Source organism: Phragmites australis, chromosome 2 (genome assembly GCF_958298935.1).
Source record: "Phragmites australis chromosome 2, lpPhrAust1.1, whole genome shotgun sequence".
Taxonomy (NCBI): domain Eukaryota; kingdom Viridiplantae; phylum Streptophyta; class Magnoliopsida; order Poales; family Poaceae; genus Phragmites; species Phragmites australis.
The window spans coordinates 28,122,104-28,146,988 of NC_084922.1; the positions used below are offsets into that span (position 1 = coordinate 28,122,104).

The 24,885-nt window shown below is 48.0% G+C and overlaps 3 protein-coding genes and 1 pseudogene across 3 annotated transcripts; 3 read left to right on the forward strand and 1 right to left on the reverse strand.

The window, feature by feature from the left end:
• Positions 1-9,099: 9,099 nt before the first annotated feature.
• LOC133907084 (BIIDXI-like protein At5g11420) lies at positions 9,100-12,938 on the forward strand. The gene is made up of 2 exons (XM_062349099.1): positions 9,100-9,288; positions 11,562-12,938. Exons 1-2 carry the CDS (start codon positions 9,222-9,224, stop codon positions 12,602-12,604), a joined length of 1,110 nt encoding a protein of 369 aa, XP_062205083.1. The 5' UTR covers positions 9,100-9,221; the 3' UTR covers positions 12,605-12,938.
• A 3,463-nt stretch (positions 12,939-16,401) lies between these two features.
• Positions 16,402-19,053, forward strand: LOC133907088 (GTP-binding nuclear protein Ran-1). Its single transcript, XM_062349111.1, has 8 exons — positions 16,402-16,567; positions 16,668-16,737; positions 17,033-17,089; positions 17,182-17,299; positions 18,191-18,280; positions 18,364-18,543; positions 18,624-18,701; positions 18,781-19,053. Exons 1-8 carry the CDS (start codon positions 16,565-16,567, stop codon positions 18,848-18,850), a joined length of 666 nt encoding a protein of 221 aa, XP_062205095.1. The 5' UTR covers positions 16,402-16,564; the 3' UTR covers positions 18,851-19,053.
• Positions 19,054-19,720: 667 nt separating this feature from the next.
• LOC133907077 (cytochrome P450 99A2-like) lies at positions 19,721-21,539 on the forward strand (annotated as a pseudogene).
• A 105-nt stretch (positions 21,540-21,644) lies between these two features.
• Positions 21,645-23,618, reverse strand: LOC133909978 (uncharacterized). Its single transcript, XM_062352503.1, has 2 exons — positions 22,779-23,618; positions 21,645-22,673 (listed from the first exon to the last, which is right to left on the reverse strand). The coding sequence occupies exons 1-2, from the start codon at positions 23,181-23,183 to the stop codon at positions 21,861-21,863; spliced, it is 1,218 nt and encodes a 405-aa protein (XP_062208487.1). The 5' UTR covers positions 23,184-23,618; the 3' UTR covers positions 21,645-21,860.
• Between the last annotated feature and the right edge of the window lie 1,267 nt (positions 23,619-24,885).

Sequence of the window (24,885 nt, forward strand, 5' to 3'; positions counted from 1 at the left end):
GCCCTGGCAACGGACGCTGTTGAGAGGGCCCATCGGGCAGCCACAGAGCCACCCGGCGTGCCCGCCCTGTCTTGTTCCTCTGCCATGGCAAGGCAGCAAGCGGAACGCCTTGATCTGGGCAGTGTTATCCCGAGATACACCGGATGATACGGGACAGGACCCGTGCAATTAATAGCCCAACGCCCCTCTGCCAAAGCATGGCAGGAACTGACGCCGCGGCGGGAGCAGTTGGATATGTCAGGCCACGTGCGCTCATTTAATGCGGCCTTGGACCTCTGACGGGCGGACACCTCATCTGTGGGCCCCTTGGGGGCCTCGTTGGGTCGTCGGGGAACCGAGTGCTTGGGGGTACCGTTCACCTCCCCGAGCACTCTCTCTCAGAAATGCCTATCTTTGTCTTTGGGGTACTGGTTACCTCCCCGAGGACCCTCTCCCGAGCATTCGCGCATGATCCTCCGGGGAACTGAGTGCTCGGGGGGCTGTCATGAGCAACCCCGAGCACTCTCTCCCGAGCGCTTTTGCACAGACCCTTCAGGGAACCGAGTGCCCGGGGGCTACCATGCGCAGCCCCTAGCACTCGCTCCCGAGCATTCTCACGCTGGCCCTCGGGGAACCGTGCGCTCGGGGACTGCTGCGCGCGGTCCTCGAGTACTCTCTCCCGGAACTTAGCTCTTCTGATCGTCCGGGGACTAGGGTGCTCGGGGATGAGCGGGCACCTCCCCGAGCACTTTCTTCCCGGTACTTGGACTCTGCGGGTCATCGGGGAACTGGGGTGCTCGGGGACCAGAGACTGTGGCCCCAAGCACCTTCTCCCGGAACTTAGATTTTCCTCATCCCGCAGGAGGGACCTCGCGGGATGGTGACACGTGGCGGACGGCTGGCCTGGCCTCGGGACTCAGGGACCCCCGGTTCCTGATACACCGACAAGTACCATTTTCAAACCTAGCCTTTTCAGACGTAGCCTTTTCAGATGCAACCCTTTCAGAAGTAGCCTTTTTCAGATGTAGACTTTTTCAGAAGTATCCTTTTCAGAAGTAGCCTTTTCAGTTGATATGACCACACCTTACTGTAGAATCAACTGTTTTCCAAGACCGATTTCCGTGGACTTAGTCCATGCACCAACACAAATCCCCTGTATAAATAGATAATCTCCTACCCACATGTAGAACAAACCACTAGCCTCAACATCCACAACTCCGACAAAAATATTGTTTGATCTTTTCCTCAAGAAATGCATGCTGGATACTACATCTGATGGGGGGTTGAAATGCCCATTTGCTGGTGTGGGGACATTTGTAGGGTGATGAAGTCCTCTGAGTTCTCGAACACCTACAGAAGGATGTTCTTTATGTGCTGCAACTACGAGTAAGATCCATCCTAGGGAAGTACTAATGTTGGCTCCTGTTGTCTGTAATAATTTCTTGCCAAACTACTTCAAAAATAACTAAAATTTACCATTTAATATTTTGGTCTTCATTGCAGTCACCGCCACCACCACTATGCGACTTCTTACAGTGACTGGATACTGGGTAGTGGGAAGTGGATGTATTCCTCCTTTACACTGAACACAATACCGTTTGCAGACGCTTCTATGAGATGGAAGACGACAAAAGGATGGAGGCTACACGCAAGCGCATTCAGGAGGAGTAGTAGAAAATGAGGGAGGAGCATAACCGTATGATGGTGGAAGCCTGTGAGGCGGAGAGGGAGAGGAAGCGCAAGAGGGCACTTGGGCGCATGAAGCAGGACCGGAAGCACCGAGGATGGGAAAGTACTCACGTTGCACTTAGTAGACCAGATGTTGTAATCTTATTGTTTATATTACTTAAGGAATGTTAAGTTTAGACGGGGTACTTATTTAGGTTATAATGGTCGTGTAACCGTATATGCCAACGTATGTGTATGTCGCAGTTTCCATTAAAACCACCGTGTTCAACTTTTCGTTTACATCAAATCTGGGTATCCAAAATATCGCACAAACATCTAATGGCACTAGACGATTCAATAACAAAAAAATTTACGGCGCACAGACGCCTATTCTTCCATAAATTAAATTAATTCGGCTAAATAAATATGTCACTTTTTTATTGGACGACAACTTGTTGGTCTAGCTTGGTAAACAGGTGACACGTGTGACTCACCCGATTTTTAATTCCATGATAGTTAGGACTCATAAGGTGTTGCTTGTTCATCGGGCGACATCTTACTCTCGTCTAATAAATAGACGACGATAACCTATTATTGCATTTTTTAAAATGACCTTATAATTTTACAAATATTAAAAAAAATCTATAACTCGTTGCTTCTGGCAGCCAGCCCAAGCAATTTGCCATTGTTCCCGAACATCCCTGTTCGTAGAGCTTGAAGCGACAGAGATTCAGACCACATAATCTATTTATTTTTTCTTTCGGTTGACTATCCGTTTTTCTTGCAGTTTTTTTCTACAATTACAGGTGACATATATACACATATCATTACGCACATACCACACTCATACATGCACGAGTGAATCTTTGAAACACATCTATAACATGTGCATACATGCGCGTTCCTATCACACATCTATAAATAATATCGTTAAGAATAGTAGTGTGTACGTAAATCTCGTAAGCATTAGGATTTAAATGATGAAGTCTATCCCGCACCAAGTGAATCCTTGGAACTTGTAATCTGAATGACTGATGCGCTTCACGCGCATCGGCATGAGTGTGTATGCGCGTTCCTTCACCTCCACGCAAGGATCAGCAAGCGTGGCATGAGCTTCTTCCTGGTCTGACCTTTGAAGCAAACGGTGGTCAAATCGGGTTTCACTAAACCGTGATCCTCGTGCACGCTCCACCACGCTCGGTGGGTCTTCTCTAGGGGCGGAAATCGGAGGGGATATGGATGCATATTTTTTAAACGGATATGGATACTTGAACATTCTCGAATGCGGATGCGGATCAAATATTATACCGAATACGAATCTTGATTTGGTCGAATGCGGATATCCTAAAAAGTAACAAAGTTTAATTAAAATTATTACTACATGAAAAATGTTAACTTATAATCTGTTTTGTCTAATATTTGTGTATAAGATAGTATCCGATCAAATCCACATTCAAATGAAAAATAAATACTAAAACGGATAGTACCTGAGTTTCTTTCGCCGGATATGAATACAAATATGATTATAGCAATACGAATATTGATGGAAAAAGCCGGATACTGTTCAGATTCCTGCTCATTTTGCATTCGAATGCGGATGGTGTTCTTTTTCAAATAGGGATGTCCGGCGGGTTAATTATCCGTATCCATTTTCCACCCCTAGTCTTCTCGATCTGTTCCTGCTTTGGTCCCCACCATACGTCGCACGTTCGTGAGCAGCGCTCGGCGAGCTGGTACGAATCGATGCCGGTGTCCTTGACGTATGGAAGCGATCCAGGCGTGGGGAGAGCGAGAGCGAGACAGGTTTCCGTAGCCGTAGCGATCGACAGCGTTCGTACGTACACAAGCCATTCGAGAGTCCATCCATCAGAGCCGCCGCAGAATGATGGGCGACGAGGCGCGCGCGGACCACCCGCGGACGCCACGGCAAGTCGCCGGGGCGGCACGGCCACATAGGACGACAGCGAGATCCGCTTCCGCGGCTCGTCGGTGCGTGACATGTATCCGCTTTGGTTGGAATAGTGGGACGGTGACACATCATCCGATCTTTATTTTGAACCTAACTCATTTGTTTGTTTAAGAAATAGAATGAGTTAGATCTATTACCAACTTATCCCTAATCAGTAATTGTTTTTTTTAAGACGAGAGAGTACATTAAATTGGTGTGTAAAAATAAGCACACTAATACAGAGTCACTATGTGTGATGTATATATGATTTCTCATAGCCAATGGTTAAATGAGAGAACACAATTTGAAAATGTTAACTTCCCCAAATATATATTTGTTGGTTTCTAATCCCTTAGATATTGAGCCTAATTTATTTCTTCCTAAGGACACTAGCTAATTCTCTATATTCCTTATCTAGCATACCATATCATTTTTTTTTTTCCTATATGAACATCTAATTAATACATAAGAGTATAAGGCCATCTCTCACCATTCTCTTTGTGGTTTCCATCTCCTTTGTGAATAGATTTTTGTTCCCTTCAGCGGTTCAACGGTTTGCCTTTGCGGTTTCTATTATGAAGGGATTCTCACCTCCATTCACTTCACCATGAAATTCTCTTTCATTTCTCTTCACGAATCATCTCTTAGAAAAATTATTGAAAATAGAATAGAAATAAAGTAAATGAGAACGGAGAAAAAATCAAGAAATGAACAAAATAAAGGAAAAATAGTTAATAATGGTTTAAGACGCAACAATAGAAATAGCCTTAGTGTCTACTACATGAGAGAGATAATTATCTCACAAAGTATTCATGGGATGATCCTATAATGGAGACCCATCCTAAATGAGTTGGCTTCTCCAACCAAACACCATGAGGTGGGGAATGGGCCTGGCGATAGCTACGTGGCTACACCTACGCCGCTACGCGTAGAGCGGTGAACCGCTGGGACCCGGGAATTAGAGGGCGACGGCAGATCGATCGGTCGGGGGGCGGCTCGTGTCGGTCGCTGCGCGTCGCGCTCACCGCCGCATCGCGAGCGCAGGCAGGGCTCACATGCCCGTGTCGCCTGGGGGCCAGGGCCCCGCCTAGCAGCGAAACCGACGAGAGGATGGGGAGGACCAGCGCCCAGAGCCCCAGAGTCACCCGCCATCAGGCTAGCCCCCAACCGCAGGCCCACAGGTGATGAAAGAATGGTTGCACTTATCCGCTTCGGAGTTTCTGCCTTGTCTGCAAAATCGAGCTTGTACTTTATGCCGGGCAAATTTACCAGATGATACCTCAGTAGTCGAGTTACATGCTACAGTCGTACCTTGGTTGACTAGACTGTAATGGTTGCTTGCTTTCTGCGTTTCAGGTCTGAGTAGAACCAAGCAAAGCAGGCGGCGAGGCCACATGTCATGTGCACAGTTAGCAAGAACATGCCGGAACAGGGACCAGCTTATCTGCAACAACAGCTGCGATGGTCTCCTTTCTACGGTCGAACCGCCGTAAAACTAAGTCAAGTGGAGTCCGACCAAGATACGAAGCACTATACACGTCGGTACGCTGCTCAGGTTCAGACAAATTAAATTGGTTCTGCATCCAAAAGCTCACACGCATGCCAACAGCACAAATCACGGAGCCGAACCCATCCAACGATTCTGAGCCAAATGCAGATCCAGAGCAGAAGCACAGAAAACGGAACTGCATCAGTTGATGGGCGCACCTCCGATTCGTGATTTTGTCTGTGCGCGTGGCAGAAGTTATCCGAGAGCGCCTCGCGCGCATGTGCTCTGCCTTTGGCTCCATCGATGAAACAAAGACAGGTGCCCTGAACGCGATGCGGGTAACATGGTGCATGGACTCGCCTTGCACTGTTCCCGATGCCGTTTCGACGCCGGAAGCGCGCAGGGAGTCGGCGAAGCGAACCCTCGGACCTGTTTCCGAAAGAGCCGAGCACCCGTAGTAAGTACGGTCACTTTCAGCTCAAGAAATGCACGGCAAGCCAGCCTTGAAGCCTTGAGCTAGCAGTACGCGCCAAAATGGTTGAGTAATGGCTCGGCAACATCTCTGCACGACTGTGCTCCATACCCTCCTCCATCCATATCCTGGTGGTGAGTGATGAAGCCGCAATGCATGCTGCTGGAAGGGAACAATCGAATCGCCACGCACTCCATTGGATAGCCTATTACTAGGATTTACCACTTGGTTCCTCATTAGCATTTGTCAACGAGACAACGAGGTAGCAAGATATATGAATCCTAAAACAACAACAAATTAGCACGAAGCTGCATGCTACTCCATGGAAGATCTCGCGATGCAAGTAGGCAAGTGAACCATCAGCTACATGGCGCCTGCAGGCGTGCCTCTGAACTCTGATCGAATCGGCGCCTGGGAACAGAACAGGCAAGGTTTGTCATGTACACTACCTAGCTAGTTACGTGCTCCAAAGATTAGCTAGATCTGGCCGGCCCTTTCACTAACTAATGCCAGTGGCACAGGGCCTGCATGCATGCATCGGCGGCACTGACTCGACTACCCTTGACAGAACCTTGCACATGGTCACATGGAACCGTCACTTGTTTTATGGGGGCAGGCAGGCACAGTCAGTGTAGCGCATGCATGGCGTGCAGCAATCAAGATGGATGCGGTGACTCGTGTCGTTGTTATCCTCCCTGTGCATGTAGACGACGATGATTGGAATCGGGTCGTCGTCGTAGAGCTGTGCAGCAGCTAGGCTTCCGATCTGAAGTGATTGCGATGATGGAGCTAGCTAGCGGCCGGTGCGAACCTGGAGACGCGCACAGGGTGAGAGCTAGGAATCTGGCGTACAGATCGCCCGGCCGATCGATGATCTCGTACATCGATCGTCGTTTGGCCTTTTGCCGGCTTGCTTTGCTAGCTGTTGAGTGTTGACTGCAAATGAGTTCCTTCTTGTCCGTTTGTCTACGCAATTTGCAAGCGGCAAGCAAGCGTCGCGTAACTTCAGGCGTACGTACACATGCATGGTTCCATGTTTCAGCTGAGGTTAACAGTATCTTTGACGATGTTCCGCATCATGCTCTCGTCTTGTCGTGCGTTTGGCCGTCTAGCTTGATTTTATTATCCCACGATCGATCATCCCTGGCTGGCGTGGAGGATCGACCGATCACTGTTGCATGCAATACTTGCGCGCATCACGTGTAACTATGGACACGACTATTCTTTGGGGGATGGAGGGAGCTACAGGTAGGGGAGGATCTGATCGTTGGCCTGGCAACCGTAGGGGCGACCTAGGGTTTCTCTATCACCGCCGACGGCGGCCTCCATTGGGTTCCTCTCTAGCACCGACGTCCTCATCCCCATCTTCGTCTCCATCCACACTCGCACCACCCCCGCCCCCACAACAATTTCATCGGGAGTTGCCCCAGCCATGCACCTCCGCACCTGCCTCCTTCGCTGGCTACAGCAATCGATGCCTCAGGCACCGGCATTCCCGTCCACGCCACGCCACATAGCCTCGGCCTCAAACTCGTCGCCGCTCGGGAGTCACCTCCACCGGGCACTGCAGACTTTCTAGACACTAGATCCACCCGCGTCGCCCTCAGAGATTGTCACAGTTCACCAAATCCGTGTTGACTCAGAGCTCATCAACGGCCACCACATTTTCGGCGCTCACCAAATCTGTGTCTCTCTAAAACACATTGGCTCAACATTAGGGAGCTCAAACAACACCTAAGCTTCACACTGACGTCTGGAGTTTGATCGACGCCGCTTGTATCTGCCAGATCTAGGTCCAGCTGACCCCCAGTTTATTCGTTGGGTCTCTGCTGCTGTGCCAGATGGGTTGAACGGTAGGGATCCTGAATGTTGCCCTGGTATAGGGGCGATAGGCTTATGATGGGGGTTTTCTCCAACATAATTGTAGGTGAAGGTGTGGTTGATCTCACCACGTCGGGATCTTACTCCCCCTCTTGCACTAGCAAGGTGGGCTTTCGATCGTCGCATCAAGTCAAGGCCTCTCTTGAGGATCTATGTGAAGACAACATGAAGCTTCAAGAAGGAGCTCCTTGTTCACTCCATCTGTGGTCTCTTTGTCTACTGATGTAAAGGCTTTGGACACAGACTACACTCTTATGAATGGTCATGAGGTGGATAGTTGCTCTTCTCAAGGTCAAGAGCAGTAGGAGGATGCCTCCCATACTAAGGAGCTGTTGACTGACCTTCATCAAAAGGAACATTCTTCCGAGCAATCTTCGATGTTGCAAGCTAAGGTCCCTCTTGAGGATCCTTGTGTGGGTGCTCAGGGACTCTGGGAGGATGCTTCCTAGTTTTTCTCACCTGTGAACACTCTGGTTCTTAATGGATGTCCTTTGGAGTTTGGACAAGATCAACATTGTTGATGGTGCCTTTGAGGCGGGTGACTACTCTTCCATGCCTCACGAGTCAAGCCGCCTCTGCAAAAGACCTCTCGTAAAGTGGCTCGCCTAGCTAAATCTAGGGTGAGACAGTTTGATCTAAATGTGCTGAAGAGATCGGACATCATTCAAAGGGATAGAGTTGGATGAAGATATTTTAGGGGCTTGCCTAGATAGCCTTAAGGAGCTACTTCCGTCGAATCTCCTTGAGTCCTTCGTGCGTTTGGATGGTCACACCTTTTATGACATTGTGGCGGGGGTTTCATTGCTAGCCGTCTAGGACTTGACATATCCTGCATTATCCAGTTATTGTAGTTTCACGTATCATTCCTCTTAGATAGTTTAGTTGTTATGTGGTGTTACCACCAGAGGCGTTGGTGGTGTTCTAATAGTAGTTTGCTTTAATTAATCATCTCTTTTTAATATGATAGGTAACTCTTCTACCGATTCGTTAAAAAACATTCTTGCGTAGCTGTTCTCATCGGAACATCCCATACGCCCACGTATGCTTGATGAAGTTGGAGATCTATCTCACACCTTGTCGTACACAGCATGCATTCATGCCACGTAGGAGAGGCCCGTGTACGTAAGGGGAGCATGAGCTTCGGGAACGTGAATTTAACCAGCATCCTGCCGGATTTCGTCCTGGTTCACCTGCATCCATACGTGCTATCATATCGCAATCTCATGACCATGATGAGCATTCACTGCGCGCGGTCCAGGGAGTGCCAAAACGCGTTCAAGGCTTCAGCCGACGAGGCCGAACCCCCTAAATGACGAGAATAGCCCCTCTGACCACCGGCGCACCGGGATCGTGCGGCCCAGCCGAAAGCCGAGCAGCGCTCGTGCATGTGGGAACTAGCAAGTGGCCACGCGACCGCGATCGGCAAGAGGGCCATGTGACCGCACGCAGGGGCTGCCCCCACGAGGGCGGAACCGCCATTTCGTCAGGGCTCCAAACCGGGAGGCGCCGCCGGTCCGGCGCGTCCGTCCGTTCGGACCCCACGCGGGACACGCGTACGGCGCGCGTTTGACCGCCCCGGATCGAGCGCGCAGTGGCAATCCCGCTATTAATTGCCAGCCTCGAGGCCGTTTAGCCGCGGGCTTGCTCTATAAAGTGCGCCCCGCGCCCGCTGCTCTGCTCGTCGTCCAGTCCCAGTGTCCAAAAAGCTCGAGCTGAAGCAGCAGGAGAGGAGGCTAGGGAGGATTCTTGAGAGGAAGAAGGACAAGGCAGAGGACCATAGCACGATGCGCCGCGTCGCGCTGTTGCTGCTCGTCTGCGCGGCGGCGCACGCCGCCGCTGTCGTCACCGACGGTGAGAGCTAGCTTACCTCTCGAATTAACGTCTCCGTTATGCTGCTATTCAGTTCTTGCTCCACTGCTAGTTTGATATATTCCAACTTCCAAGTCCTGTCTTCTTGAAAACGCTACGACCGACTAGCGAGCCGTGCGCCCGTGCTAGTGCTGCTGCCATATTTTCTGAGCCGATGGAAACAATAAAATTTGCCTTCATATCCTAGTGAATTGCTGAAGCTAGATGGGTGCCGGTGCCGCTCAGAGTTCCATGGTTCCGTGGCACTATCAGATTGTCCGTCTTCAATGTGTTCAGTTCATCGCATAACAAAATAAATAAGAGCTTGTTATTTTTCTACCATAACCAACCCTCCAGTAAGTATGCGTATACGTACGTGCTTGGCTGACGCAGGGAGTACGCATGAACTGGTCCATGAATGTTGAGTTGCTAATTACTCTATTACCTGCCATGCTACTGCTGCTACAGCAGTTCAATGGAACTGTATAATGATCAATCGATGCAGGTCGATCGGTGTCTGACCGTTGACCGATCGATCGGTCTACCACCCATGCATACACCAGCTCCAGTTCTGCAGGTTAAATAGTTTCGTTTTCATCATCATGCACGCGATTAATGGTCTGGTTAGATCTGAACCTTCCAAAAGCAGGCGAGCGTAGCCATTGCATGTCGACAAAATGATATCCTGGTCGCTGTCGTGGACCGATCATGCATGCATCAACGCTCATGATTTGATTATTAGAGGGCCATGCACGCACTGTTTGCCCGGCTCAGGGCCACATACACCCACATGCAGCTCAGATGGTACGCATGCATCCGCTGCTCCCGCCTAATAACCAGTCTAACCATCGCATGTTGGTCGGTCGAGGATTCTGCCACCCTGGTACTGAATACACATGTCCACCACCGTCCGGCCAAAGGGCCAATTTAAAAAAGGGACAGATCGTACCATCACTGCACTAGACTACGACTCGCAGCAGTATTATCCAGTGTTAATCTCGAAGGGGAAAAATATTAGCCGGCCTTTGATTTGGCCTTTGTTCGGTTGCATCGAGATAGAAGACAAAAGAAGAGGGAAAGTAAGAAAAAGAGAGGTTTGGAGTACTTTTAACTGATTCTTTAAAACATGTTCCTTATTTTTATATAAAAGCATCTTTAAAAAATTCCTTCTTTATTTCTCTACATGCTCCAATCAACTCTCTAAATCTCGCTTCTTAAATTTTACTCACCTATATTTTATTAGTATCATATAAATAAAAATATTTACAACGGTTATCACATAATAAGAATATTAGTGATTTTTTTTATATTTTTAAGAATTTATTTGAGATCCTAACAATTACTAGAAGTTATAAAAATGGTCTTTTTAGATAATTTTAGTTTAAATTCTATATTAGATTTTGGATGAATTTAATTAAAATAGATTGTATATGGATTATAGAACACGTAAAAAAAATTCTAGAATTTTTGAAGTAATAAAGACTATTGTTTTGTATAGAGGAGATGCAAAGAGAAATTGGAGTGGCTGATTACTGTTCACATCAGTTCATGTCATCGTCCACCGATAACGAGCCTCTCCCGCTTGCCACATCTAGCAATCAAGGCAGAGCTGATAGCAGCGAGCAAAAATGAGGAGACAGTTGGAGAATGGATTAGAGACCGTTTTTTGTGCTGACTTGTTATTTTTGGCGATGACGAGCTAGATAACAAACCGGTTAGAGTTGCTCTTGAGGAGAAAGAAGAAGATAGTCCTCTTAACAATTCATTCTACATTTGTCACTGCTCATGCGTGTGCACATCTCTCCATGTGTTAGATGGAGTAGCCGTGAATGCATCGTCTGGGCCCCGACCGACGCTGCTGCAGAACCAACAGACTTTTGGTCATACACACACAAACAGCCACAGACCCACAGTAGCTAAGCTAGCATGCTAACGTGCACCCTGTCAGCTCTGTAGACTGTCGGTTACAGTTACACGATTACGACTCGTAATGAACAAGAGAGGCAGCCCTGCCTGGTGTCCGCAAGTAGCTCTCTTTTCAGCTCCATCTGCAATCACCAGCCCGCAACCTACGGCTGCTTACCTCTTTGGTTCACCTTGTGCTGCCAAAATCGCGTCTCTACGAACCTGCATGGTGAATTAATTTGTACATGATAAGTCGCATCAGAAATCGAGGGATCTGAAGTTTCTCAGCTGCATCCGCATATGAACTTGATCAGTTCGACCGGTCTAGTAGTAAATTAACCGATCGAGCTTGCATGCATGGATGGATGCAGGGCTTCTTCCGAACGGCAACTTCGAGGAGGGCCCGCCCAAGTCGCAGCTGGTGAACGGCACGGTGGTGATGGGCGCGCGCGCCATCCCGCAGTGGGAGACGTCCGGCTTCGTGGAGTACATCGAGTCCGGGCACAAGCAGGGCGACATGCTCCTCGTGGTGCCGCAGGGCGCGTACGCCGTGCGCCTGGGCAACGAGGCCTCCATCCGCCAGCGGCTCGCCGTCACGCGCGGCTCCTACTACGCCATCACCTTCAGCGCGGCGCGCACCTGCGCGCAGGCCGAGCGCCTCAACGTGTCGGTCAGCCCCGAGTGGGGCGTGCTCCCCATGCAGACCATATACGGCAGCAACGGCTGGGACTCGTACGCCTGGGCGTTCAAGGCCAAACTCGACGTCGTCACGCTCGTCATCCACAACCCGGGCGTCGAGGAGGACCCGGCCTGCGGCCCGCTCATCGACGCCGTCGCCGTCCGGGCGCTGTACCCGCCGCCGCTCGTCAGGGGGAACATGCTCAAGAACGGCGGCTTCGAGGAGGGCCCCTACTTCCTGCCCAACTCGTCGTGGGGCGTGCTCGTGCCGCCCAACATCGAGGACGACCACTCGCCGCTCCCGGCCTGGATGATCGTGTCGTCCAAGGCCGTCAAGTACGTGGACTCGGCGCACTTCGCCGTGCCGCAGGGGGCGCGCGCAGTGGAGCTGGTGGGCGGCAGGGAGAGCGCGCTGGTGCAGGAGGTGCGCACCGTGCCCGGGTGGAGCTACCGCCTGTCCTTTGCCGTGGGCGACGCCGCCGACGGCTGCGCCGGGTCGATGATCGCCGAGGCCTACGCGGCGCGCGCCACCGTGAAGGTGCCGTACGAGTCCAAGGGCACCGGAGGGTACAAGCGTGCCGTGCTGGACTTCACGGCCATCGCCAACAGCACCCGCGTCGTGTTCCAGAGCACCTTCTACCACATGAAGGCCGACGGCACGCTCTGCGGCCCCGTCATTGACGACGCCTCCCTCGTCAGCGTACGTAAGAAGCCCGCTGGCCGCCGGCTGCTGTAAGGCCGTCGCCTCACGTGCACGCGCAGCGTACGTGTGTCGCGTCGTGGAACGCGTGCTCTGTGCGTACGCCGCGATGTAATATGGGCGTGTGGTTAGTATTGGTAGGCGTTTTGGTTTGGTGTGCTTGCGCCTTGCTGGCATATGTGTGCGTGCTCTGCAGCTGTACCTTCGGCGGCGTGTGGTGTTTGGTGTTTTCTTGTGAAGAAGAGGTGGCGGTTTGGCTCGAGGGTTAAAGTCTGTACCTGAGAAGCCAAACTGAAAGGTGATACCCAATCTATATCTATATTACTTTATAATTCACTGGTTATAATAAATTTAGACGATCTCTACTGTACACCTAAATTGATCAAATACTCATCGTGCAAAGTTGAACATCGTTTCTCTTTCCAAAAAATACATTTAATCTTCCATTATAAACATCGTTTCTCTTTTCAAAAATACATTTAATCTCTTATTATTTATCTTCTATATCTAGACATTTAATATTTATCTTCCATATATTATAAAAATGTATTCAATCTTTTGTTATTTGTCTTTTATATTTTTTTAGATTGCTATATACTGGATTGATTCCGCATATTACAATGCTACTGCTAGTCAATGGTCAAATGCTACTGTTTTCCTTTCAGCCTTGAACTAATTATTTCTATTTTCTTCGAAGAACCTTAGAAAAGGATAAGGAGTTCCTGTAATTCAAAAAAAATAAAGTTGATCTAGTTTATGAGGAAAGCCGGGCTCGAAAACCATACAACCGCGTAGCTAAGACTCAAGGCTCAGCACCACTCAATTTACAGATGACAGAGTCCGACATAAATTATCGTTGCCAAGCACATCGCAATAGCAACACAGTAGCTTCAACTTCTCACGACGATCCTCAGCCTATGCCTCATTGTCGATGCACCCACGCACATAGCTACCACTGAAACAACCTCGAGAAAGAGCGCATTGTGTGTCATCATTGCCAAGTTTCATCGCACTCCAACAACGTAGCATCTCCGACTCCACACCAACACAGTCAACCAAGCTTGTCAGCCGCCCGCCGTGAAGCATGAAGCGCAACTCCAAGGAGGAGGAAGCTTCATCATCACCCTAGGTCCGTATCCTCATCACCGCAAATCTCAATGTCAATCCCCGAAAGCGCAGGTCAAGGAGCTCCAAGGCAATGCCTCCATAAAGGACATGCCGTCAAAGAAGCCGTCATTGCCAGATCTCGAAAGAGATCAGATTTTCACCCAGAGGATCCTCTCGGGGTGGGGGAAAACAGGAATCTCATAGCGAGGCGTCCAAGAAGGTTAACAACGCCTATCGTCGTCACTAGCATTGGCAGGTCCAAGCTAGGCTTTCGCCTGAAGCACCCCACACCCCTAAACATCTTGCGTCCATGTTGAACACCAACTGGCCTCCGTCGGCATGCATCGTGACAAAGGACCTAATCGTAGGTTGCCGAGCCCTATGGTCACCCCCATCGCACCCCTCCATGTTGTCTAGCCATTGCACAGTCGCCTCCGTGGCGCCCTTAGGACGTCACGCACGGCTGTCAGCACCTAGCGCTTGCGGTGGCTGCCTGCACGCCGTCTACCCTCGCGCAGCCACTGCCGCTCGCATGCGCCAATGAGTCGTCGCCTCCTCCTCGCCCGTCTAGCGGCCGCTCACAATAATCTCCTCCATCACCTTCTAGCACGTGCAGCTGCTGCCCGCTGCACCATCGTCGCCCTCGCATGGCCGTCGTCACCCACGCATGCTCGTCGTCCCTAGCTCCACCATCGTCGCCCTACTTAACCTCCGTCACCCCGAATCCAAACATCCCCGTGCGGAACCAACCGCCATCGCTGCTTAGTTGCCGCCACTGTCGCCTGGATCAAGCCATCACCGAGCGGATCCAGCTATCCCTGAGCAGGTCCGATCGTCACCATAGTATGCGCCGCCTTTGGCTACCGCCACCCCCTCGGAGGGATGTAGCCCCATTGCCCCCCAGGAACGACATGGGGGCGATGAAAAATCCCTTTGCTCTCGTGTCCCACACTCTTCTATTTGTAGTACGATTTTTCTTGGCCACTAATTAATTCTTTCTAATGCAGAACATAGTAAAATTACGACGATAATAGCTTGGCATAGAACACGGGTTTGCAAATTCGACAAAAAACTAGTTGAAAACCGCAAAATTCGGCCAATTTGGTGCAGTCCGGTTTTGTAACGGGACCGAAATTCATATTTTAATTCAAATCAAATTTGACTAAAATAAAAAATTTCATAAAAAATAGAGACAATTCTAAGACCATATGTGATTTTTTTTAAAAAAAAACCGTTTGCACCAAGAATTTATGCTCAAACATTGATTGATTGAAAAAATTGAAAAGGTCAAAACGAACAGAATGCACAGTGCAAACGGCCTATTTCGACCCACTGGATGGGGTGAGCGATAAAGTCTGTAATGAATTTTTTTATGTCATATTTCTTTTTTTACATAGAAATTGGTTTCATGATTTTTGAATTAGCAAAAAATAATTCCAAACCACACATACCAAATCATACAAAATAGAAATTGAAATTTGACATTCATGAATAGAAAAGGATTTACAATGGAATGACAATTTATGTATGATGTATCCGTGGAGTAGATGGTAGAGATTAAACAAAATATAGCAAATATTATGCCATATTTGTTTCTATTTTTTTTTTATTTTTTTGTGATTTTTATGATATTTTTTGTTTTTTAACTTTATCGAAATTCAACAAATGCTCTTGGTAAATCGAGAAATTCGAACGGTTTTTGACTAATTCGATCAAAATGTGGTCAATGCGGAAAATATGTCGGTAAACCAAAAAATGCGTCGATTTCTGGTTGAATTCGGTCGATTTTTGCTCAGCCAATTCAATCGTTTTTTGCGTGGTCAAACCAATTTGACCAAGTGAATTCGGCTGAATTCTCACTAAATTTTGTGAAATCATCGACCTCTGCATTTTGGTTTTCAAACGAAATTTTAAATCCTTCATCGAACATGTCTTGATGCTTTTGTACACGACATCTAGCCTTGAAACACGCTTCAAAAAATATCTTCACCTTATTTTGGGCAGGTTCTGGCATTTCAGGATCCAGATATGCATTGCTAGTCCATCCAAAACAACCATGTTTTGAATTCCAGATCGAACTATGCCACGCTTACCAATGAGGCATCCTCACAACGATCAATGGAGGCGTCGGCGATGAGGTGAACGAGAAGGATGCTTCGTTCTAGGGCTGGCTGGTGGCGGCACAAAGAGGTCTGATTTGGGGTTACGGGAATTTTGCCCGTGGGCTGGAGCGGCGCCCCTATTCGGCTTATGGGAGGTCCCAAAACAACACTTAAGACGATCGTAGGAAAAGAATGATCAACTTTTCAGATACAAGAGAATCCTCGCTGTAATCTTTTTCTTCTTCTCGCTGCTAAGAGTCATAAATCTTCTCTGGATTTTGATCTATAGCATTGCCTAGGTGCAAAACCAAAATAATACAATTTGTTCCTATCCTCCAATCGAAAGCTCCAAACCGACTGGAGGCATAGGGTCATCTTTTGGGGCAAAAAATAAAAAAAAGGAAAACGAAGGAATTTTGTCCAAAAAAATAACGTAGCAAAAATCTGAATTAAGCAACCTATAAAGTGGCAAACAATGCTTTCCTTTTTCAAAGTAAGCTGTGACATTTTTTAGGGAGTTACCGTACATAATTGGAAATAATTAACTTGGGAAGAAAAACAAAAAAACGGCGTGTAAATAAAACTACAAAAATAAAATCTGGGAATAATCGCAGTCCACACACAAATTCGGAGAAAATTACTAGGGTTTTCCGCCGCCCATAAAATCCTCCAACCGATCTCGTCTCCCCTTCCATCTCGCCACCTCGATTCGAAACCAACCTCAGGTCTCGTCTCGTCTCGTCTCGTCCCCGTCCCCGTCTCCCTCGCCAGGAAGAAGCCGCCGCCGATGGTGATAGCCCTCTCCCCTACCCCGCCGCTGCTCATTTGGCGTGATCAGAACTCGATCTCCTTCATCACATTCTTCATCGTTGTCTTTGTTTTTTTGTCAGGCGCTCCCGAATCAGCAGACGGTGGACTACCCCAGCTTCAAGCTCGTCATCGTCGGCGACGGCGGCACCGGTAAGTCGCTGAGTCGCGCGATCTCTTTCCGATAAAATTGCTGGTTGCGAGATTGTCTCGTAGTTTTACGCGGCGCCCGATCAAGGGACGGAGGGAGGAGGGGCAACTAATTTAGTTTGATGCGAATTCGTGAAGACATTTGTTTGTGTTTAGATGCGAATGTGTTAGCACAAGTGTTTTAGCGATTGATTTGGAGGCTTTGTCTCTTATTTTATTCGCGGACATGCGAATGCCCCCCCCCCCCCCCCTCTTTTGGCTATTCTGTGTTTAAAGCAATCATCTTTATTTGTTGTAGGCAAGACAACCTTCGTGAAGAGGCATCTGACTGGCGAGTTCGAGAAGAAGTATGAGCGTGAGTATCTATTTTATTTTTAGATGCGTGAATCATGTATGCCGATGTGCGCTTGTGTGCTCCTGTAACTAATTTGATCGTGGTTGGTGCAGCTACCATTGGTGTTGAGGTCCATCCATTGGACTTCTTCACCAACTGCGGGAAAATCCGCTTCTATTGCTGGGACACTGCAGGGCAGGAGAAGTTTGGTGGGCTCAGGGATGGATACTAGTAAGTATTGAGGAGCAGCAATGTCGATTCAGAACTTATTGACACAATTATTTAATGATTGTTGCTGACTTGTCTTGATATTACTTAGTAATTGGTATGAGGTAACCTAAATATCTTTTCATGGATACATGAGTGAAAAATCTGGATGAAGTTTGTTGCTCATGTTTATGTGCTAAATAAACAACATATTAGACCATTCTTTAACTGTAAATATCGGATCTGCTCTTATCTATGTAGTAAGACCTGTAACCGTTGACATCTTATGGATGCTTCCAAATATCAGATTTAAATCAAGGCGTGTGTTACAGTTACTTAGCTGATACATGTTAGTATGTTTCTTTCTGGTAGAGATATCCAAGTTTTTTTTAGGTTATTATTGACAAGCACTGGTGTTTCTTACCTCTTTTGTTTAATTCAACCTTGTGTGCTTGTAATTACTTCCACTGTACGCCCTTTTGTGTTGTCAGATTCTATTGGTCCAAGATTTTATTTTAATGCTTTATGCTATTTCTAATTGAGAGTGATCACCTATTTGGTTTTGAATTTACACTTGATTGTTTGTTTTAGTATTGACTTATAGTAACTTACAAAGTGCTGGACAAGAGCACCTAACCTGTGATCTGCATCTGCATATCTCTGATCGTGGGGTTGAACATCACTGCTTTGAGGATTTTGACGTGTGTCTCCTTATAAATCTTGCTATTACTTCACAGTAACAATCTGTGTTTTTTCGCAATAGTCTCTTTTTATTTCTTAGCTTCATCCTCTAGTTAACATATATTCGACTTGTTTGTTGTTGTACTTGAGCACATTACTGTATTATGTTGCATAAGATAAGATACCCCATAAGTTTCCTTTATGTTGTAATAACTGTAATTTTATTCTTTGCAGCATCCATGGCCAGTGTGGTATTATTATGTTCGATGTAACTTCACGGCTGACATACAAGAATGTTCCAACTTGGCACCGTGATTTATGCAGGTAGATAAAGAACCTGTCTGAACAAATGGTTTAGACGTATAACCTGATGAAGAAATACTAAAGATTAAGCTTTCTTGATACAGGGTCTGTGAAAACATTCCAATCGTGCTTTGTGGGAACAAGGTTGATGTGAAGAACAGGCAGGTCAAAGCGAAGCAGGTGACGTTCCACAGGAAGAAGAACCTGCAGTACTATGAGGTCTCAGCTAAGAGCAACTACAACTTTGAGAAGCCTTTCTTGTACCTTGCCAGGAAGCTTGCTGGGTGAGGGTTTCAATCTACTTTGTTCTTCAGCAATCTATTTACTGGACTTGGATTAACCAACTTACTTTTTGATGTGCCAGTGATGCCAATCTCCACTTTGTTGAAAGCCCTGCTCTCGCTCCCCCAGATGTCACAATTGATATGGTTGCGCAGCAGCAGTAAGTATTCTACCATAAGAACTGTACTTTGTAACCATCTTCATTGCTGCTCAATTTTTTATTGCTTCGTTTTTTGCAGGCATGAAGCTGAGCTGGCAGCGGCTGCAGCCCAACCATTACCAGATGACGATGACGACCTAATCGAGTAGATGCTATATTGTGCTGCTTTACATCGTCGCATAATGAGTCTTGTTTTGCACTCTCGTGTCCTAAGGAGTCCTATGCACTTTGGGATGAAGTTTTCGTAGCGGCCTGTATGGGCTTTTATCAACGTTTTCCAGATCAGTACTCATTGGGTTCCAGTAGATGGTATGAACTTGCTTCAGTTGGTATATATGCACTATTAATGGTCTGTCCGTGTGTTGGATGATGCTTTGCTTTACTCTAATTTTCAAGTTATTCGCTGCACATAGTTGTCCAATCTTATGTCGCAACTACCGTCCTGTCGGTTTGGATGTGAATTTGGACTAAATTTAGAGACACGGTTCCTGTACTCTAAAAAGGCCGTGTAGGCATAGGCAGCCTGCGGACTTGTGTTACCTGATCTGAGATGAGGAAACTTATGCACGGCGTGAATTTACAATTGTAGCAAGTCCATGTCATTGTTGAAGAAAAACTAAAACATGGTAGTGGACCAAAACTGACCAGATTAGCTTACAAGGTTAACACTGTCTTTGAATAATGCTAATAGCAAAAAGGACAGCCTCTACTTTTTCCGTTGTGTATTTTGTTTCGAAAAAATCAAACTTTATAATTTTAACTAACAATTAGTTAAATTATATACATGTTCAATATACAAACTTTATTGAATTTGAATGGTGCTAATAGCAAAAAGGACAGCCTCTACTTTCTCCGATCTGTATTTTGTTTCGAAAAAAATCAAATTTTATAATTTTTTACTAACAATTAGTTAAATTATATACATGTTCAATATACAAACTTTGTTTCAATATATTTGTATTCTAAATTACTCTTAATTCCAAATTACTCTTAATATGATGTTGATTTTATAGCAATTGACAATATATTATAGAATATCTGGTTCGTTTGTATACCTGGCCGAGAAGCATGGCCCGGCGATGTACTCGCGGCTGGGGCAGGTCGACACCGTCGTGGTCTCCTCCCCGGCAGCGGCGCGGGAGGTGCTCCAGGAGAACGACCTCAGCTTCGCGTCGCGGCCGAGCCTGCTCGCGCGGAGATCTGCTACGGCAACCTCGACGTCACCTTCGCGCCTACGGCGCCTACTGGCGGGCGCTGCGCAACTCTGCGCGCTCGCGCTCCTCAGCGCCTGCAAGGTGAGGCGGTTCGCGCCCATCAGGGACAGCGAGGCCATGTCTCTCGTCAGGAAGGTGGTCTGCCGCTCCTGCTCCCCCGGAGGAGAGCGCGTGAACCTCGGCGAGATGCTCGTGTCGTGCGCGAGCTCCATCACCGGGATGGCGGCGTTCGGCGACCGCGAGCTCATGGAGCAGTTCCTATCGGCCATCTCCGAGGTGATAAGCAACATCTCGGGGTTCTGCGTCTTGGACCTCTTCCTGTCGCTACGGTTCGTGGACGTCGTCACCGGGACGAAACGCCGGCTACGGAGGGCGCGCCGGCAGCTCGACGGTGTGTTCGATAAGATCATTGCTGAGTGCGAGGCGCGGCGGAAGGAAAGGAAGGCAAAGAATGTTGGAGCAGAAGACGACCTTCTGAGCGTCAAGCCGAGGATCCCTGATGAGGGGGAGTTCTAGTTTCCCTTCAACACCACAAACATTAAGGCAATCATTCTGGTAAATGCTACTCTACTTTGGTCACAAGAATTCATAAAATGTGGTCTTGGATATGCAACTGATCATCAATTTAGCTCAAACTGTTGCATTTCATCTTTTTTAACATGAAATTGTTAACCGAAAGCGGTAGAGTGCTTCAATATATATATTTCTTATCCATTTTGTAACCTATCTTTTTGTTGTTTATGTCAATTTGGTTCAGGATTTATTCACAAGAGGGGTGGAGACGGGTTCCTCAACCGCTGAGTGGGTCATGGCAGAGCTGATGAGGAACCCAAACGCAATGACAAAGGCGCAAACGGAGGTGCGGCGAGCATTCAAGAACAGAAGCCCTTACTACCATGAGTCCCAGATGGACGAGCTGTACTACACGAGGATGGTGATCATGGAGACTCTGAGGCTGCACCCGCCCCTCCCGCTTCTTCTTCCTCGTCTGTGCTGAGAGACCTGCGATGTCGGTGCGTTCGAGGTGGCCAAGGGCAGCCGGGTGATCGTCAACTCATGGGCGATCGCAAGGAGCCCCCGCAGTACTGGGACAACACCGAGGAGTTCAAGCCAGAGATGTTTGACAACAGTATGGCGGACTACAAAGGCACACAATTTGAGTACTCGCCATTCGGGTACCCTGGAGCTCATCGTCGCACGGCTCCTTTTCTACTTCAACTGGAGCCTTCCAGATGGAATGCGGCCAGAGGAGCTAGACATGGCAGACTGTTGGCTCATCGGCACAGAGAACCAACCAATTCACCTTGTGGCTTCACCTTATGAAGTCGGGATGGAAATTTGAAAATTGCGATCAAACAGTTAGCATGCAGGAGATACGGCCTGTAATTGTACACACATGCAAAGATATCAACCAAGATTGGAGAGCGTTTGAACAACATCTGTGTCTACTTTATTCCTATCACGCATGCATACCTGAAATACTTAGCTGTCTAGATCCATATTACACAAATCCCATCCAAAGATTGGGGGGAAAATTGTGACAAGCTCTGCAATCAGGCCTGTTTTGTTTGTAAAAACCAAGTTGGGTGCTCATTTTATGTGCAGGAACTTTATCTTTTCCTACTAGAAATGTACGTCTTTCTTTTCAAATTCCTACAAATTATCCTCTTTATAGTTTATCATGATCATGCTCATGCACCAGAATATATATCATAGAACAAAAACGCAATTGCAAAGGCACGTCAAAAAATAGTGCCCCAAAGCTACTTACTTTCAATAGAACATTTGAAATTCCAACAGAACAACTGAATCAATTTTAGTTCCTTCATTTAAAAACTGGAAGCTATAAATTCAAGGCCCTGATCAATCTCTCAAGCAAGATACCTATAACTACAGAAACAGACATACAAGATGCGAGTGAAGATGCATGGTGATCCTTCAATACTCAAAAGTTGCCAGGTCGTCTGAATCTCCCCTTGCGGTTCAAGACCTCGTTGATCACCTGCAGGTGCTCATCGTTGGAGATGTGGAGATGCACGCGAAGGTCAGTGAGCAGCTCAGCCTTCTCCCAGCTCAGCGCGACGCCGGACGCATGGAACGCCTTCGTCAGAGCAGTGTAGGCCTCCATCTCCAGACGATGGATTTGTCCTTGCGGTGCCACCACCGTCCACTTCTCATCGTTCTGGTTCGCTCCCACAATCTCACGAGATTCAGCTGTGTCGTCACAGTGGTCTCTCTTGCGGTCTCGCGGCTGATCGACCTTCTGAACGTCACGGGGCCTGCTTGCGGGAGACGCCGGGCGATCGCCGGCGTCGCCGCTCCTGGTTCTGCTGTCGCTGCTACTGCTGCTGCCACCCGAGGATGAATCGGACTCACTGTCGTCGTCGCTGTCCTCCTCCTCCTCCTTGTGCTGCTGGTGGTGGTGGTGGTGTTCATCATTACTGTTACTGCCTGTTCCAACCACGTCACAATCTTCACTGCTCATCTCATCCTGCTTGTCCAAGCACACGTTTGGGTGTACTTCGATCACCTCTATTTCTAATCTGGGCTCTTCCTTGACACACAGCCTCTTGCTGTTATCCTCAAACCTCATGCCGTTGCCGATCATCTTGGCATCCAGCATGCAGAGGCTCCTCTTCTGATTGAACAGTTTGAAGCCTGGCGCGACGGGCTTCAGGCCGCCGTTGCCTTCGCCGATGCCAATTCTTCCACCATTGGCGCGCAACGGCATCGAGCTCGCCACGGCGATCTGGTTGTCCTGAGGCAAAGAGCCACGGCGAGGTGTCAGGGGACTAGTTCTGCAAGTGTAATGGAACCTACTGCGCGCGTGAGGAGGAAGAGAAGGCGATGGCGCTGGCCTTACCTTGTGGAGAACGACCCAGACGTCGTCGTCCCTGAGCACCTGACGGACGCGGAGCCTGTGCGGAGGCACCATCAGGACCTTGGCCGAGCCGACAATCTTGACGCGGAACTCACCGCCGCCGTCGCCACCAGCGCGCACGACCTCGGCGCACTTCCAGAGGTAGTCGTCTTCGTCGAACACCTCCACCATGTCCCCGGCGTCCAGGTCGCCTGGCACCGGGGCAGGCGGCGGGCGCGGACGGACGATCTTCCTCGAGATACGCCCGGAGTCCGGCGCACCATCGTGCCACCGCAGGATGTACGAGTGGCCGTTGCCCCACTGCACCTCGCCGCCGCGCCACGCACCGACCGGCGACGCCGTCTCATGCGTCCACACCTCCACGTGGCTCCCTTTCTTTATCCTCATTGCTCGCTGCCGCGTGCCCTTGCCGCCGCGGCCGCCGCCTCCTCTTCTCCTCTCCCCTCTGTTCTTGGATCAAGTTCTTGGACTCGTCCTCTCACCGATGCCGAGAAATCCCAAGCAGCCGAAACGCCGAGATCGGTCCCGATATATAACTTGCCGAATCGCCGACCTACGATTTCGCAACGGAAGCAGAGTTCTTGGACGACTCCGATCGCGAGTCGCGCCGCGCGGCGTGTATGGAAAGGGCTCAACCTCGAAACGGATTCGAACACGAGCCGATTAGGAAAAGAAGAAGAATAGACAAGAAAAGATATACCAACTTCGAGTAGGACAGGGGGGATGGAGTTCCAGGAGGAGGCGGAAGCAAGAACTCTTCTGCTCGGGAGGTTCGCGGCGGCGGCAGAGACGAATAGACGACTCCGGTTCGAGTGGCACCGTTTTTGAGCATCCAAGGGTTTCTTTGTCGGACGATTTCCGTTTCTTTCAGCATTTTAAGGTTTTTCTTCTCTTGGTTATTTTTTTCGATGATATTTCTTTTTATATATAAATCCATTCGAAGGGTAGCTGTTAGAGATAAAAAAATTAAAAAAAAGAGAAAAATTAAGAAAGAAATAAAAAGAATAGAACATGATTTAAAATGCTCTTACGGGCGGAGTCGGAATTGACCCCCTGCTTGCTCCAAAATTTGAGAGACGACTGGTCGAGCGGTTGGATGTCATCGGGTACTAAGGCCAACTCCAGTAGGAGCGTCATCGGCGGGTCGTATCATTGTGCTGACGATTTTACTTCTCTTGCCATCCCGCATCCGTCTCCAGTGGAGGAGGCAAAGTTGCCTTTTCCGATGCTACGGGGAAGCAGGTGGTAGCTGGGATCAGTAAATTTATTGATGCAAAAAGGAGTATGTATCATTGTTCACAGAGTATGCGTGTGGGTCCGAGCGGAGGAGAAGAGTAATGAAAGGTAGGAAATGTGGTAGCTGCTGGAGATAGAAAAATAAGTGATACTGTAATAGTGTTAGAGGATGCTGTAATAGTGTTAAAGGATACTGTAATAGTGTTATAAGGGATGTATTTTTAGAGTATCTGCTAAAGATAGTCTAATAATAGTCGGGGCTAAGACGAAGCTGGCTGTACTCTCATTAGTAACCCCATCTGGATGAGAGCATTGATATTTTGATATTTTTTAACGAATTTTGATATTTTTAAACAAAGATGAGAGCATTGATATGAATAATATGGATTTGAATTGAATAATGGGCTTATGCCCTCCTCACCGCCGGTGAGGTTCAAGCCACCGCGCCACCAACAAGTTAGTCCATCCGTGTTGACCCTTTTCCTTAATACTTGAGACAAAAGTCATTGACAACATTGACAAGAAGTAAGGATGGAGAATAAGGTGGTAGACCATGGAAGTTCTTAACCCTAGCTAAATTAAGGTAGAGTTTGGTTCCTTGTACAGGGTGATGAGGGATATGCTGGTATCTCTGTGTTTGGTTGGATGAACAGTACCAATCCGTCCAGAGCAGTGTGATACAGATGCTAAGAATATTCTATCAAGATATTGAACCATCTCATACGGGGAAATTAGCCGAACAAACTTGTACAGGCTTTGTCAGCTTCTATAATTACATATACTTAGTGATAATTAATGATAAGTATGAACAATTAGTTATACATTAGTTACAATTAGATGTTATTAGTCATAA